The following is a 17,659-nucleotide window of genomic DNA, read 5'->3' as shown; positions in this document are numbered from 1 at the left end:
TGTACATTAAGAGCATATGCACCAAAGACAAATTCCTTGTGTGTCCAATCACACTTGGACAATAAAGAATTCTATTGTAACAGAACCTTGAAAGCTTTTGCAAGCCCCCCTAGTTCGAGTAACGCAACCAAGTTGTTTTGGATTTCTGTTTCTTTACTTGCAACTTCTCCTGTATTCAAATATCTTTCCTCTGCATTTTCTCGTGTTGTCTCCGAGTCAAAACGAGCATTACGTCTCACAACCTCACACAACCAATCCTCAAGTCTTCTATCAGGTTCTCTTTCTTCTTTTCCATGCACAATCGTTTAGCATGCTCTATTTCATTCCCACTTGGGTGCAAAGATTTGCTAGTGCCCTCCTTCCCTAATTCCACTCAAGTTTAATTCAAAACAGCGATTTGATAGGAGGATTCAAGAGGGTTTATGACAGTGTGCACAACTTGTGGACTTCAAACTCTCAGAATTCCTCAGCCAGCTTTGAATAAAATTAAAATAAAGTTTAGTGCTCTCTCTAATTCCATCTACCTGTTCTATCATATCTAATAGAATGGACATACCTTGGGTTCCATTGTCCAGGGAGCCATTTTTGGTGGCAAGTCTTTTCTGCTGTGGTGTTCACATTGCAGTCACCCTCATCATAGAATAGAATACTTCATTGTCCAAGTGTGATTGGACACACAAGGAATTTGTCTTTTGTGCATATGCTCTCAGTGTACATAAAAGGGAAAGTACATTTGTCAAGAATCATGAGGTACAACCCTCATTGTCATAGGGGTCAATATTAAACAATCAATATTAATAAAAAATCTTAAGGATACAAGCAACAAGTTACAGTCATAGTCATATGTGGGAGGAGATGGGTGATAGGAATGATGAGAAAAAACTAGTAGTAATAATAGTGCAGACTTAGTAAATAGTTTGACAGTGTGGAGGGAATTATTTATTTAGTGGAGTGATGGTGTTTGGGGGAAAAAACTGTTCTTGTGTCTAGTTGTCTTGGTGTGCAGTGCTCTATAGTGTCGTTTTGAGGCTAGGAGTCGAAACAGTTTATGTCCAGGATGCGAGGGGTCAGTAAATAATTTCATAGCCCTCCTTTTGACTCGTGCAGTATACAGGTCCTCAATGACCACACTGTGGTCATCCTCATCATCCACAAACTTCCAAAGATCCCACAAGACTGGTTATACCAGCAAACATGAGATGGTTCCATCATTACTTCCTCCATCTATTATTTTTCTTTTCTTGTTGGTTTCTGTTTTTAAAGTTTTTTTAAATAATCAGTTCAATGGTTTTAAGCAGGCCTCCCCAGCTATGCTGTCTGGAGAATTCTAGGAGTTGAAGTCCACAAATCTTAAAAGTTGCCAAGGTTGGATACCTTGTAAAGACCATTGTCTTTACAATGGTTACAATGTTCTGGGATCTTCCCAGCTGGCTTCCGACAAGGAAAGTCAATGTGTAAGCCAGATTTCCTTAATGTCCATGTGATGCACTTTTATAACTCCAGTGATTTACTTAAAACAGCCATGGCAAAAGTGTCTCAGAAAATAATGGAAATTCTGATTCAAACTGTGTTTATAAATTGAGGATTACCTGTACATGTTTCGATGAATCTAGCCTTTGTGGCTTATTCATAAAAACATAGTAATTCAACAGACTATTAACTGGTTCACAGGATGACTCGTGTTTTGTACTTTGTAGCCTACAGTGTGCGACCACATTTATTTATTTATTTTATTTGATTTGATTTGTATGTCACCCCTTGGGGCAGCTCACAACAGCAATAGAACAATTCATAACAAATCTAATAATTTAACAACATTTAAAAACCCCATTATTAAGCAGACATACACAGACATACCATACATAAATTGTACAGGCCCGGGGGAGATATCTCAATTTCCCCATGCCTGGTGGCAGAGGTGGGTTTTAAGGAGTTTAAGGAAGGCAAGGAGGGTGGGGCAGTTCTAATCTCTGGGGGGAGCTGGTTCCAGAGTCGGTGCCGCCACAGAGAAGGCTCTTCCCCTGGGACCTGCCAAACGACATTGTTTAGTCAACGGGACCCGGAGAAGGCCAACTCTGTGGGACATAATCGGTCGCTGGGATTCATGCAGCAGAATGCGGTCCCGGAGATATTCTGGTCCGATGCCATAAAGGGCTTTATAGGTCATAACCAACACTTTGAATTGTGACCGGAAATTGGTCGGCAACCAATGCAGACTGCAGAGTGTTGGTGTCAAACTTGATGTCATTCTGATAGAACGGAATGCAAAGCATCTGTCTGGGGCAGTGTTTCCCAACCTTGGAAATTTGAAGATATCTAGACTTCAACTCCCAGAATTCCCCAGCTAGCATTCGCTGGCTGGGGAATTCTGGGAGTTGAAGTCCAAATATCTTCAAGTTGCCACGGTTGGGAAACACTGGTCTGGGGTGGATAGTTTGGCCACAGTAGCATGTGTCCCCTAATTCTATTACATGGAATAAAGCAACCAGAAGTCAAACAAACTTTAAAACTTTTTAAAAAAACCAAATGGACTCTTTCTATACAGTAACAACGGCTGCTGGAAAACAAAACGATTCAGAATGAGGAGTTGCATTCATTGCTAAATTCTAGCAGGCAGCATCCGTGTGATGTGCCCAGGACTTCCCCCTTGATTTTAAAGTGTCTCAAATAAAATATTTAGAAGAAGAACATAAAGATACGCTCCATGTACAATGATTCAGCCATACAAAGCCATAACGAAAATTATGTAATTTATTCCAATGTGTCAAGCACAAATTGTCCCCTAACACGGGAACATCACAAAGAACATAGTTAAAAATCTGGAAACATTTACATTGAAAGTTAGCCCAGACTGGCAACACCACTAAATATTTTAAGGCTGTATACATACATACATACAGATATTTATATATATATATATATAAAGTATTTACCACTTGGAATTACTTCAGGCCAGAAAAGAAAAGCTTGGTACTGGCTGCATTTCTACATAAAATATTGCAAAACTTTTTTAAAAATGGTGTAAAAATAGGAAGACTATCAACAGATTCGGAGGATGCAGTGGCAAACCCTTACTATAAATGTACCTAAGTGCACACAAGATTTGAAGATGCCTTCAATCAGTCAGTCAGCCCTATGCAGGATAGTGGGATGTTATGTAATACTGATACTAGCAATCATCTTTGATAGACAATACAGGGGAGCCGCACAAATTGATTGCAAGTAATCACCTTAGAAATATGTATAAGCAGCGACTTGCACCTGCTTGGGTATTTGTTTTGTGTGCTTCAATAGATAAAAGGTCTCGGTGGCAAAAGGGAACCCTGGTGAATCCCAGTACATTAGGGATTTTGTGACATACAAAATTACCTATAGACACAGTGCTTACATGCTCATTTCAAAATAGTGACAAAGTTCAGAGGCATTCTTTCAGAGACCACTTATTATGTCTCAATCGTGTGTGTGTGGGTGCGTGCGTGCGTGCGTGTGTGTGTGTTACGGCTATCTTATGTAGGCTGCAAAATCCAGAAAAGTAGACCGTTTCTGTATCTTGGCTGCTTTTCAGAAAAACATCTGGATTTTTTTGCAGCCCAAATTTAAAACAAAACAAAACAAAAAACAGACACACAAGCAGGCTCACTGACATAATTTAGGGCATCAGCTAATTGCACCTCGAAGGCCTCCAATTTCCTAAAAGTGGCAGGCTATAAGAAATTGCACATATTTGTGGAATGTGATGTGCTATTCGTAGGGATTTTAGATGTGACAGCACACACCAGAAGACTCATGAAACTGTGCTGTCTATACCCATTGGCTGAATGTTCACATGGTTGCTTAATGTATGCAAATTAACTGATTCTGGAAGACATTTTAAAGGATGCTAAAAATGTCCTCCTTCAACAAGAGAAGAGATATAAAACAAATCAGTGGGAACCATTTTATAAAAGAAGTAGATGCATACAATGCCTCAAAGGATGTACCAATACTGGCTGGTAACGCTTAACTGCGTCAGAAAAATGACAAGACATAAAAAAAATCAAAATTGCACAATTAAAGCTACATTTGGCTTTAGCATTAAGGCCCATACAGGTAAAGAGGTCCTTGTGAATGTACATGGAAAAAGGCAATGACACTGATCGTAAGAACAAAACTATGCAGGTTCCCTGCCTAACCCGACTCCCTTTCTCTCTCTCTCTTCCTTCCTTCCACTCCTGGTTGTGTATTAAAGTGCTTGGTGCCTCAAAGGGCCCCTTGCAATTAAGTCTCCTCTACAGCTTCTCACTTTTATTGCTGCCCAATGCAGTGTTTTACTTGAAGACATAATTAATGAAGAGCTGACAAGTTAGAAAGATGCAGAGAAGAAACCAACAGTGAGAGTCCACAAGATTTTGGGGTGAGCCCCTCCTGTAGAGAGATTCCTTGCTCAGCGCAGTGAGGTTTCTGTAAAAAAAACAAAAATCAAGCCATTACTATTCAAATTGCCAATGATCACTTGCAGATACAGATCCTACACAAAATGTAAAGCATCCATGCATAATTAAAGCCTAGACACATACTTTTTTCACTTTTTACAAAAAAGGAGCTAAAATAATGCCACACCTACAAGGGTTGCTCTATTCACCAGCTCTAACCTTTGCAGCAAAGTTGACTAAAAGTACTTATAAAAGCACACCACTACCATTTGACTGGGTTCATATAACATGCTCAGTCAATCTATGCCTTGTTTATGATTCCCAGGTTGTATGCCAGTGTGAAGTATAAACCAGAGTTTAGGATTTTGTGCTAACTATTTTCATTACTCCGGTATATAATAGAATATTTTATAATAGAATATAATATTCTATATACAGTGATCCCTCGATTTTCGCGATCTCAATCTTCGCGAAACGCTATATCGCGATTTTTCCATCCGATGACGTCACTCCTTTCCTTTCTCATCTTTCTTTCTCTCTCTCTTTCTCTATCTTGCTTCTTCCTCTCTCACACTCTCTTCCTCCCTCTCTCATCTCTTTCTTTCCTTCTCTCTCTTTCTCTATCTCTCCCCCTCTTGCTCTCGAGCGGCAAGCGAGCAGCCGGGCGGGCGGGTGAACGGGCAAGCGGCAAGCGGCAAGCGAGCGGCTGGGTGGGCGGGTGACAGGCAAGCGGCAAGCGAGCAGCCGGGCGGGCGGGTGAACAGGCAAGCGGCAAGCGAGCGGCTGGGTGGGCGGGTGACGGGCAAGCGGCAAGCGAGCAGCCGGGCGAACGGGCAAGCGGCAAGCGAGCGGCTGGGTGGGCGGGTGACGGGCAAGCGGCAAGCGAGCGGCTGGGTGGGGCGGGTGACGGGCAAGCAGCAAGCGAGCGGCTGGGTGGGCGGGTGACGGGCAAGCGGCAAGCGAGCAGCCGGGCGGCCGGGTGAACGGGCAAGCGGCAAGCGAGCGGCTGGGTGGGCGGGGTGACGGGCAAGCGGCAAGCGAGCGGCTGGGTGGGCGGGTGACGGGCAAGCGGCAAGCGAGCAGCCGGGCGGGCGGGTGAACGGGCAAGCGGCAAGCGAGCGGCCGGGCGGGCGGGGTGACGGGCAAGCGGCAAGCGATCGTGGGGTTTCCCCTTTGCCTGGGCGGCGGGAAGACCCAGGGAAGGTTCCTTCGGCCGCCCAGCAGCTGATCTGCCCCGCAGCGCGGCAGCAGCGAGGAGCCGAAGATGGGGTTTCCCCTTTGCCTGGGCAACGGGGAAACCCCATCTTCGGCTCCTCGCTGCTGCCGCGCTGCAGAGCAGATCAGCTGCTGGGCGGCCGAAGGAACCTTCCCTGGGTGCCGCCCGCCGCCCACGCAAACTCCACCATCTGCGCACGTGCGGCCATGAAAAAAAGGGCGCGCATGCGCAGATGGTGTTTTTACTTCCGCAACCCTACATCGCGAAAAATCGATTATCGCGAGGGGTCTTGGAACGGAACCCTCACGATACTCGAGGGATCACTGTAATAGAATATTTATACTATGAATATTTCTTTTGATATCTGCCAGGCTCACTGCTTCACGGTTTTCTTCACTTTAATTATTATTTTTTAAATCCATAGATGGGCCATGGTGGGTAGTTGTTGCCAGGGCTTTGCCTGAAACTGTCCAAAATACTCGAGATAGAATGGTTTGTCCTAGACTAAATCTACCACAGCAGCCATTTTGAAAGTGAATGAGAACCTCCCACAACTGAGTTTTTGTTTTTACATACAAAGCATTGCATTCCTAATGAAACATCATACTTATGTATGTCCTGCTGAGATCTCTGGAGTGATAAGACAGCAGTGTGAATTTCCTTCAAGTGGCTGGTTTCCTTCCCACATTGAGTACAAGGGCTTCCAAGGCCTGTATGAAATTATAAATTTAGTGATAGGATTTCACAATGTGATTCGGGAAAAAGAATCAGATACATTTTTCCTTTTAAAAAAATAAAAAAATGCCCTTCTCTGTAGAGCAAGGATGTCAAACTCATGGTGTCACATTTTTGTCACATGATGTAACCCAACTTCCCCCCTTCGCTAAAACGGCAGTGGGCGTGGCCAGCACATGACGCATCCGCCCCACGGACCGCTGGGTTAACACTCCTACTCTAGAGGATTTGCTTATCCATAATGAAAGGCCATATAAAAACTGGAATGGACCATAAAATTTAAATTTGCTGGACACTGATATTATTCTAGGTCTTGCAGATAGCAATGTCCCTAACAAGCCATGATGTGTCAAAATGATATTTGTATGATGATGCCATTGCTCAAATAATGCAATTATGCAGTTGGGTCATGGCAGCTGATGCATGTAAGTCACGTTATGTGTACGTGTCATTATTTTTAACCCCGCTGAATAGATCTATTCAAAGAAAACACCCAGAATCACCCTTTGTAGATCAGAATGGGACAACTCACCATGTGGACACCTTGCAGTGGGATAACTCAAATTGATGTTATCTGCCACTGTTTTTTTGACACTGACAAAAATGGAAATTATGCAGAAGAAACAGTGGTGGTTAACATTTATCACATTGAGTTGTCTCATATGGTGATTGTCCTCTGGCAAGTTGTCTTTAAAGAGTCTTGTAGCTACGGACAAGTGTAGCATACAAATTATCTCACAAAAACAGATACTGTACAATGAAGTGCATCTTTTGAACCTTAGTAGGGTGAAAGTGCCAGCTTTTAAAATCTTCTAAATGTACCTCTAAGAGGTTGTACTGTAAACTTTGCCATCTCATTAAAATATTAGCTTGTCTAATTTATAATATTTATTCTAGAGGCCACAAATTAACACATTATACTAAAAGTGCTTCCCTCGAGCTGGTGCCTTCCAGATATAATGAACCTTCGACAAATAAAAGATCAGATTGGCTGAAAAGCTATGGGAATTGAAGTCAAACGTATCTGAAAGTAGGTTGGGGAGGTGATGAATACCATTAAAAAGATTTTCATAATGCTATTTCGGCCTCTGATACTTGAAATCAAGGAAAACCTTTTTTTCCAATCCAGCCAATTTATTGCTAACTTCTTTTTTTTTAACAGAATGAGCTATTTCATATTATTCAGTGAGCACTATGTCCTAGATAAAGTAGCTGAGCTTTCCTTAAACTAGTGCCTTTCAGATACGTATAATTTGCCTTGCCCCAAAATAGCATCTTAAAGTCACTAGGCTGAGGAAAGCTGATGAATTATTGTGACAGAGCAACAGATCTCAAGGCAGTGAAGATATATCGGTGACATTACAAACTGCAAAATGCAGTACTTGCCGTCATCATCTGAGAGTTCCTGCACAGATTCGGGCGTTGAACAGCTACTTTCGGAATTCTGGCTGTTGTTGGAGGGTTGATCACTGGCTTTGCGGTGTCGATTCTGAATGTAAAGAAATACCAAGCAACTCATAAGATATAAGCCACAATAGAAACTTTAGGTATGCTATAGAATTTAAGAATTAGTGCACATTTGGACTGACTCTCTGCTACTGTAGATTGCTTGTCAAACTATGAACTGAAATAAAAGTTTTCTTGATGGGCTAGATTATGGCACTAGAAATTTACACTTGGGCAATGGAAGCACTATAAGTGGAAGCTTGCAACATGTTACAGCACAGCCTGATTAAATGTCTAATATTTTAAAGAGCATTATAGATAACCTTCCCTGCAGGATAACTAGTTTCATTTTTCTTTTCTTTCTTCCATTTTTGTTTTTCTAAGGTGTCAATATTTGCAGATCATGGAAGGCTTTTCCTTTACATTTTCTTTGTATTTCACATTTTGTACCCACTCACCTTCTTAAGATGTACAAATCTTTTCCTAAATTACTCTCATGAAGCTTCAAAGGTATGGTGAGGAGAACCTCCCCCCCCCAAAAAAAAGCCATGTAACCATACCAATTTTAAAATCCTGCATATCAACCACTTATTAGTATTAACTGCTATTCTGCTTGCATTTATGTTGAGATTACATTATTCCACAGTATTCCACATTATTTCATTTTTTTGCTTCAGAGTGGACATAGTGAATTGGTTGTGGAATCACAATCTGATTTGGCTTTCCACCATTCTGGAAGCAGACTAGAGAAAAGTGCTCCAAATTTCTAAAAATTGTGGAAAACGCACATTGCCAGCAGAGTTAATTAATCACCTTGTGTCGTGCAACTTGGTTAGCGATGCACATGTTCTTGTGAGTTGACATTCTGTTGGGTAAGTGCCTCTGCATGGTTTGAAGTACACCGTCCTTCTCATACTGGGCGATATCATTCAAAGGATCCCAAGGCCTTAAACTTTAACAAAAAAGAAGCTTATAAAAATCCAGCAGATCACGATTACTGATACACATGCTCGTTACTGAACTCAGGTGGATCAGAAAAGCTTACTTTAAACCAGATGAGTGATCTTTAGGGCATAAGACCATATAAAGAAACAAATAACGTTACTCAAAAAAAGGCATAATTAAATACATGATTAACTGTAACTCAATAAGCAACAACAAAATATTTATTTAAATTTTTGGTGATCCAGACATATCAATGTTATAATTAGGCACCTGCAACAGAGGAAATTATAAGGTATATTGCAAGAGATGATAAATGCAGTATCTAAAAAGAACAAAATACAGTAGTACCTCTAGAATATGAGTTTAATTCGTTCCAGAAGAGAGCTTGTATGTCGAACAACTCGTATCTGGAACAAATGGCTTTTAGACTTTGTTTTCACCCCCCGAGATAACCAGAAGCAAGGATTATTGCGCCACCTAGTGGACGCTCGGCTCGTATCCCAAATTTGAGCTCAGGTCTGGAACAGAAATTTCTCTCCCCTCGTGGCTCGTAACTTGGAATACTCGCATGTGGAGCAGCTCGTATCTAGAGGTACTTCTGTACTACTAATGGTTCATTTTCAATATTTTTCAGATTGTGAAATTTGTTGATTTCACAAAAAAATGGCACTTTGATCAAGAGACAAAGCTCTAAGTGACTGAAAATTGGCTGTATTCAAGTGAACTTTTTTTTGTTGTTAACTCAAGACTCCCACAAAAGCCCATGAAATTCTTGAGCGTGGAACACAATTTGAAAAGTATAAGTCACTCACTCTTCATATTTGTAGTGCCACTCATTTGTGGTAGCATTGTGCCAGAAGAGCAAGGGCTTCCACTCTGTTCCATTTTCCTTCCGTTCTCGTGTTGCTTGTCTCTGTTCCTCTTCCAACACAAACTTTTCTTCAGTGGCTTTGTGCTGGTCTTCTTTGCCGATTGCACTGGTCACATGCTGCCAGAGTCTGAAAAGAGTCAACCATTCAGTTAGTCAGAAGGCCAGCACAGCCAAATAGTTCAGTGGAAATGAAAGAGATCTTAGTTAGTTAAGTAATGTTAACTAAGAAACTTAGTTAAGTAATGGTATTGAACCTTCTGAAATGCCAGAGGATGCATACAGGAAGCCCTCAGTTAACAACTAATCATTCTGCAACTATACAAAGATGCAACAGGAATGAATGCATGGTACAGTGGTCCCTCGATTTTCGCGGATTCGAACTTCGTGAAATGGCTATACCACGGTTTTTCAAAAATATTAATTAAAAAATACTTTGCGGGTTTTTTCCCTATACCATGGTTTTTCCTGCCGGATGACGTCATACGTCATCACCAAACTTTCGTCCACCTTTAATAAATATTTTTTAAAATAAACTTTAAGAAATAAACATGGTGAGTAATAATCTAAATGGTTGATAAAGGAATGAAAAATTGCAGTTTAGGGGTTTAAAGTGTTAAGGGAAGGCTTGTGATACTGTTCAAAGCCAAAAATAGTGTATTTACTTCCGCATCTCTACTTCGCGGAAATTCAACTTTCGTGGGCGGTCTCGGAACGCATCCCCCGCGAAAATCGAAGGAACACTGTATTTACAACCGGTCCCTATAGTTCCAGCCCAGCTACAGTTTATAAAGATTTCCCAGCAGCAGCCAGATTTGGCCTTTCAAACTTTCACTCATGCTTTGGTCATCCTATGCAATACATCCAGAGATGGGCTGCTAAGGTGGAAAGGTGACATGTGCTAGCAGAGTCCAGCGCAATTATGCTACTGCACCTAGGCAGTGCAGCGGGTTTTTTGCTCTGTATGTTTTATTTGTTTTTAATATTTTATTTGTTTTTTCATCCAGGTGTTTGGGTTTTTAGAAGTATTTTAGGGTTTAATTTTACTGTGTGCTGTCCAGAGTCATTATAATCTTATCTTATACAATAAATACAATAAATAATAAACATAACATATTGATAAATGAAGAAATGATTCCATTAGCAGAAGGATTACAGTACTACATATTAGTCCCCCCCCAAAAAGTAAGAAATCTGTATCTATATGTAGCCAAGGTTCCAAACGCTTCCACTGCACTAGGAGGGAAGAAACTACCACAGGTTTATTTTTTTCTGAATCATATTCAAAATATCTATCATAATCTAATATACTCCTCAAAAAAATAAAGGGAACACTGAAGTAACACATCCTAGATCTGAATGAATGAAATATTCTCATTGAATACTTTGTTCTGTACAAAGTTGAATGTGCACAACAGCGTGTGAAATTGATTGTCAATCAGTGTTGCTTCCTAAGTGGACAGTTTGATTTCACAGAAGTTTGATTTATTGGGAGTTATATTATGTTGTTTATTTTTTGAGCAGTGTATAATTAGACACAAATCAATTTTTATAAAACTATATTGCCCAAAATGCAATCAAGGGTAATCATATTCTTACCCGTTCTCCCTCTGACATAAGACTGCCTATCTTACCTCTCAGATTCAAATTCTGTCTGCTCTTCAAACAAGACAATGTGACGTTTCAGTCTTTGCTTTCGGACTTCACTGGTCGGGTTCCAAAAAATATCTGTACTGCCATTTTTCAGATCATTTATATATACTTCGCCATCCTGAAAAAGACAAAAAGCAATTTAGTGCCATTTTCAAAGCAGGAAATACCTTGAGACAGGATTAAGAACTAACGAAAATAATTCCATTATTTTCTATTGATGGATAATTTTTTCCCCTTATTTTTTTTCTACATCATTATTATTTCCTTCACTTATGAATTATAAATGATTACATATTTGGGACAAGAGCCTATCTTATGTTATTTTGATAAATCCCAGATACTTGATTTAACACATCTGGGTTATTCATTACAAACCCACCCACCCTCCAATGTGGTAGTTCTCATGCTAGGACTGCAGTCGGGGCTGATAATACTTTGCTAAACAACATAGGTTATGAAGTCACTGCATCACTTAGCAATAGCGATTCAGAGAGTCCCAGTAACTCATCCAAAATCTGCAATTGGTTCAGAATCCAGCAGTTTGACCTTTTATAGGCATACCTTGGGATGCTCCAATTACACCTTTGCTTCATAAGCAGCAATGGCTCTCAATAGGCTTCTTAGGTGCAATTCAAGGTATGGTTACAGGTAGTCTGCCGTTCGCTTAGTGACCATTCAAAGTTACAATGGCACTTAAAAAAGTGACTTATGACAGCTTTTTCATATTTATGACCATTGCAGCGCCCCCAAGGCCATGTGATTTAAATTCGTATGCTTGACAACTGGTTCATATTTATGACAGTCACAGTATCCTATGGTCATCTGATCTCCTTTTGTGACCTTCTGACAAGCAAAGTCAACGAGGAAACCAGATTCACTTAACAACCGAGTTACTAATTTAACACCTGCGATGATTCATTTAACAAATGTGAAATCATAAAATGGGTCAAAACTCACCTAACAAATTCCTAACTTAGAAAGCTAAATTTTGGGCTCGGTTATGGTTGTATGTTGAGGACTACCTGCATTATCAATAAGGCTTTCATGCCTTGGGCCTCAATGTTGGAGGGAATGCCATTTTCTGATTTTCTCTATGCACTGCGTCCGACAGGCAGATGGAGCATGCTCTAGGTCAGTGGGAACCAACTGGTGGTCCATGGACCACTGGTGGTCTGCAAGAAAATGTTTGTGGTCCGCAGAAAAATTATGTGCATTTTTTATATTTACTAAATACATGTAATGAATGCTTGTGTTGCTGCAGAGTCTCCCCCTTGGAGGTCTTTTTGTGTAGGTCGGAGAGGGATAGAAATTTTGACTTGGGGTCTGCTTCAGCCTCCTAGTGCAGGGCTTTGGGTGATGGCTGGAGGGAAGCGCCGCTGGTGGCAAAGAACCAGAGGGCCTTGTTCCAGTGGGACTGCATCATGGCTTGGAACTGACTGACCATCTCAGCCCACTGAGCCTCCAGCCTCTGGCACCTGGCCTTGCACTCCCGCATGCAAGGGTAGGCAAAGTTGGCTCTTCTATGACTTGTGGACTTCAACTCCCAGAATTCCTGAGCCAATCATGCTTGCTCAGGAATTCTGGGAGTTGAAGTCCACATGTCATAGGAGAGCCAACTTTGCCTACCCCTGCCCGCATGTCTTCTCTCTGCTTGGAAAGGCTATGCTTGTAGTTCACAGTAAAGTGCTTCTGTTGAGCCTCCTTCTCGGGCAGATCCAATTTGAACTGAGCCAGCTATTTTGCCGTCTTTTTCTCATGGTGGCTGCTTCTCAATTGCTTCCTGTAGGGGGCCTAAGGAGCCCAGGCAGAGAGGCGAGGAATGGCTGGGAAGGGAGGGGTGAGTAGAGATTGGCGAGGCACCCCTCAACATGACATCAAGTTGGCCATGCCCACCAAGTCACATGACCATCTACCCACGGCCACCCAGCAGACCGTAATAGTGATCCACAGGATTTAAAATTATGAATTTAGTGGCCCCAGAGGTCCGAAAGATTGGGGACTCCTGCTTTAGGTTTTTAAATGTATAACCTGGCAAGACCACGGAAGCATGTCTTCTCTGCCCTTTAGAACATTCATTTTCTCAAAAATAGATTAGTCTAAACACTGCTGGCCTTCCACAAAGACTCAGTTCTTCTCTTGGGTGAGAGGTCAGGAAATGTTGAATTCGTGAATCGTATGAATGTGTTATTTGAATGGGTGACTGGGTTTTTTTCTTTGCTTTTTGTAATATTCTATTTTATTAAGTTTGTGAGTGCCCTGATATTTTGTTTTGTTGCCCATCTTAAGGGGAGTGGGCAGCCATATAAATATTAGTAATAGCAGTAGTAGTTACAGTTCTTATGCTTTGTCAGAATGAAAAGAAAGCAAGTGTTCGGAAACTTCAGATCGTGCAGAATGCAGCTGCGAGAGCAATCATGGGCTTCCCAAGGTATGCCCATGTTACACCAACACTCCGCAGTCTGCACTGGTTGCCGATCAATTTCTGGTCACAATTCAAAGTGTTGGTTATGACCTATAAAGCCCTTCATGGCATCGGACCAGAATATCTCCGGGAGCGCCTTCTGCCGCACGAATCCTAGCGACCGATTAGGTCCCACAGAGTTGGCCTTCTCCAGGTCCCGTTGACTAAACAATGTCGTTTGGCGGGTCCCAGGGGAAGAGCCTTCTCTGTGGCGGCCCCGACCCTCTGGAACCAGCTCCCCCCTGAGATTAGAACTGCCCCCACCCTCCTGGCCTTTCGTAAACTCCTTAAAACCCACCTCTGTCGTCAGGCATGGGGGAACTGATATAACTTCCCCAGGCCTATATTGTTTATGTATGGTATGTTGTGTGCATGTTTTTTTTAAAATTATGGGTTTTTAGTTTTAATTATTAGATTTGCATTCTACATTGTTTTTTTCTATTACTGCTGTGAGCTGCTCCGAGTCTACGGAGCGGGGCAGCATACAAATGTAATAAATAAATAATAAATAAATGCTAGGGGCATTGCCATTTCAAAGACAATCTATAGTCTGTTAGCTTCAGGCAAAGCCCTCCAATTTAGGATTCATCACATGAAAATTATACTATGCTTAGGAAGTGTTCAAGATCTGTGCTGACCTTCCAGGAATCCTGTGCATTACTACAACTGACTCTCATGCTGGATTTTGGTCGATGTTCATTTATTACATTGAAACCAAAGTTAAGATTTCAGAATTTGAGGTAGCAAAGACAACGAGTACAGATATATCTACTCCTGCTCTTTGCTGCAATTTTATTCCACTTGTTTTTCTTTTAAACATAGTTTTGTTTTTGGAAGGCATCATGGAACACAGCATTCCAGTGGCAGCTCTTCAATTCATATGTGCATTTTAAAACTGTCAATAAAATATAATGATTTCTTACCCAGTGTCCATTAAGATTTGCCAGCACTTCTTCTCCTGATTTAATCTTCCCTGAAATTTGATTAATGCTTGTGCTGCCACCAAAAAATGGCTAAGGAATGTAAAGGGAAGAAAAAACAATTTCAGTCTAGAAAGAGTGGGAAGTTGGTCGAGGGCACAAATGTATCTAGATAGGTAACTAAAATATAATTTCTCCAGAATTCCAGTCTATATTGTTCCTGATACCAAAACATAGATCAAACAGACAAACATTTCAGCTTGTGACATGACGTACTAATTTGATTATTTTAGTACGCACTTCAAAGACCAGTCAAAGTTTATCTGCATACTGTGTACCAACCATGGAAAACCCCTGGCATATTTATATTCTATTAACGAATTTAAGGCCCATTACTGGTAGTCAAAGAGACTCTTGGGGGTCATAGCAAGTATTAGTAGATTATACAATGGCATAAAAATTAAAACATCCATAAAATTACAATAAAACAATAAAACCCTAAATGAAAAAAAACAAATCATCATTATCATTGAGAAAGCATTGGGATGATTTTTAAAACTAACCCTGTGAAATTCACATAAGGAGATAAAATTGGAACTGGAATGTTGGAACAAGCTGAAAATGGACACAGAGTGTCCAATACCTTTAATTTGAATTCCAGTTCTGCCCGATAATTGCTTTTTTCACAATCAATAGTAACTTTTCCTCCAAGCTCCATTGTCATGGTACCATACAGAATTCCTAGAAATAGGGGAAAAAATACAACTATTAACAGAGTATCAATTATGCAGAACCTATAAAGGCAGCCCTGTTCATTCATTATGACTTGCATCAAAGGAAAAAGAAAAAATCCTGATTTAATTAAAAAAATATTAGGTTACAGTAAAATGAAACTTGGTCCTGTTGTTCAGCACATTCAAGCAAAGCATAAACAAAAACTGCTATCACTCATATATCAAGAACAGGCAGAAAGTTTATCTCCTTCAATCTGGAATGCAGGATAATTTCAGATTCCTGAACCCATCACTACTACACCTCTTTCTGTTTGGGAAGGGTTTTCTTGATATCACAAAGCAAGAAATGTTCAATGCAAATTCAATCCTTGCTGCCTTTATGACTCAATGTGTATATTCTGATGGCAGCATGGCACTGGGTATCTTCATTTGTATACTGGAACCAATTCTTTGGAAATAGCCTATTTACAACTTGATGTTAAATTTCCCAATTTGTATACACTCAATTGCATTTGGACATGTAAAAGTAAATCCCCAAGCTACTGCATTTTTCAAATAATTTTGTAGAAGACATTTCAACAGATGTAATTTCCATCCTAGAGAAATATTAAGGCGTGGAAGTTATCTTCTTTTGCATCACATTATTCCAAATTCAGATTTCTTTTTACCATTTTTGCAATTAAGCATAACTGATGGGCACCAAGGCTTTGTATTTTATAGGTTTTTAAAAAAACAAACTCCTACCTCATCCCAAATTCCTGTTTAAATATTTATTATTGTTTTATATCATACATTTTCTTTTTATGTTGAGCAGTGTGCTCTCTATGTGTCCAAAGTGTTAACATGCAAATGTATAGTACAATCATCATTATTGTCATTATATCATGTATATAAAATAACAACTATGCAGTAACATATAAACAGATATGTGATACATATTATAACATAAATTGTCTTCCATTATGGTGCCGATTATATAACCATCAAGTAAGTAAGTAAATAAATTATCCATCTGATTTCCTTTCTGATATATACCATATTTCACCCACTTTTATAAAAACATCCCATCTCTTTCCATCTTCCTTCCCCTTCCCTCTTTCCTTCTCCTCTCCTCCCCTTTCCTTCCCTCTTTCTATTGTCGCCTCTCTACATCCCTCTCTTCCCTTTTCCTCTCCTCTCTCTTCTTCTCTGCTTTCCTCTCCTTCCTTTTCTTCTAACTCCTCTCTTCCAATCCACTTCCCTCTCTACTTCCCTCTTTTTCCATCTCCTTCCTTCTCCTCTTCCTGCAACTTTTCTCCCCTCCTCTCACCCCATTCCACTCCACTCCACTCCACTTCCCTCTCTCCTGTCATTTCTCCCCTTCGTTTTCCTTCCATCTTTTTCTTTTCATTGTTGCATATAGATTTTCAATTCCCTACAGCAGTGTTTCCCAACCTTGGCAACTTGAAGATATTTGGACTTCAACTCCCAGAATTCCCCAGCCAGCAAACGCTGGCTGGGGAATTCTGGGAGTTGAAGTCCAAATATCATCAAGTTGCCAAGGTTGGGAAACACTGCCCTACAGAATATGGTGTATTTTCCAGATAAGATCTCCTTCAAATATAACAATACATTTTCTTGAAATTGTATCCTCATCCTAATTTCTTATATACTATAGCTAGAAAATTTTAACGAGGATCTTTTTAAGGAAGAAACTGGAATCCAAAACAGGAAAGAACGTAGCACAGACATTCCCCACCCAATTCCAGAATCCCAGCAATGTCCTACCTTTACAGTGTGCATATGGCATTGTAATGACATACTCTTCCCCAGAACTTAGAAATGTGAGTTTAGCTTGGCCGTCCAATAATGCTGAAAGTGAATTACCTGTAGAAACAGATGAATACAAATGGCATGATTGTCGCTCTTAAAATTGGACAAAGGAAACAAGAGATACAACTTATCTAGAGTCAGAGAAAAACAACTTTTTAAAAAGCATCCTTGAGGGACATATTTTTAAGCAGATACAATACAGTATAGCCATTTTTTATTATTTTCTTTTAAGGGATGTGTAAAAGATGGCTCTCGATATTTTTCCCTCTAAGAACAAATTGCAATATGTATATGCATACATGTTAAAATTTAGCAATATACTTTACACTGGCATCAAAGTTGATTTTGGCTTTTAAAAAAGGCAAATCAAGTGTTATGCATATCATAATTCTTCTCCAGCTGGGTTCACATTTAATGGCTAGCCAGGTTTTCTTTTCAATTATGATTTATTGAACAA

At 40.4% G+C, this 17,659-nt stretch overlaps 1 protein-coding gene across 3 annotated transcripts in view; it reads right to left on the bottom strand.

Annotated features, from left to right (window-relative positions):
- Positions 1–2,733: 2,733 nt before the first annotated feature.
- The window catches only part of OSBPL5 (oxysterol binding protein like 5), a 173,025-nt gene continuing 158,099 nt past the window's right edge, over positions 2,734–17,659 (bottom strand). For all 3 annotated transcript variants that reach the window (XM_070764568.1, XM_070764584.1, XM_070764578.1), the window contains exons 14-22: positions 17,158–17,256; positions 15,300–15,397; positions 14,660–14,749; positions 11,257–11,393; positions 9,567–9,752; positions 8,623–8,761; positions 7,750–7,852; positions 6,236–6,338; positions 2,734–4,440 (exon numbers count right to left, since the gene is read on the bottom strand). In XM_070764568.1, coding sequence (XP_070620669.1) covers positions 4,308–4,440; positions 6,236–6,338; positions 7,750–7,852; positions 8,623–8,761; positions 9,567–9,752; positions 11,257–11,393; positions 14,660–14,749; positions 15,300–15,397; positions 17,158–17,256 — 1,088 coding nt within the window. In that variant the 3' untranslated portion in view covers positions 2,734–4,307. The remainder of the gene's footprint in view (positions 4,441–6,235; positions 6,339–7,749; positions 7,853–8,622; positions 8,762–9,566; positions 9,753–11,256; positions 11,394–14,659; positions 14,750–15,299; positions 15,398–17,157; positions 17,257–17,659) is intronic.

This window comes from Erythrolamprus reginae, chromosome 1 (genome assembly GCF_031021105.1).
Source record: "Erythrolamprus reginae isolate rEryReg1 chromosome 1, rEryReg1.hap1, whole genome shotgun sequence".
NCBI lineage: Eukaryota > Metazoa > Chordata > Lepidosauria > Squamata > Dipsadidae > Erythrolamprus > Erythrolamprus reginae.
This window is presented reverse-complemented; position numbering and strand designations above follow the sequence as displayed.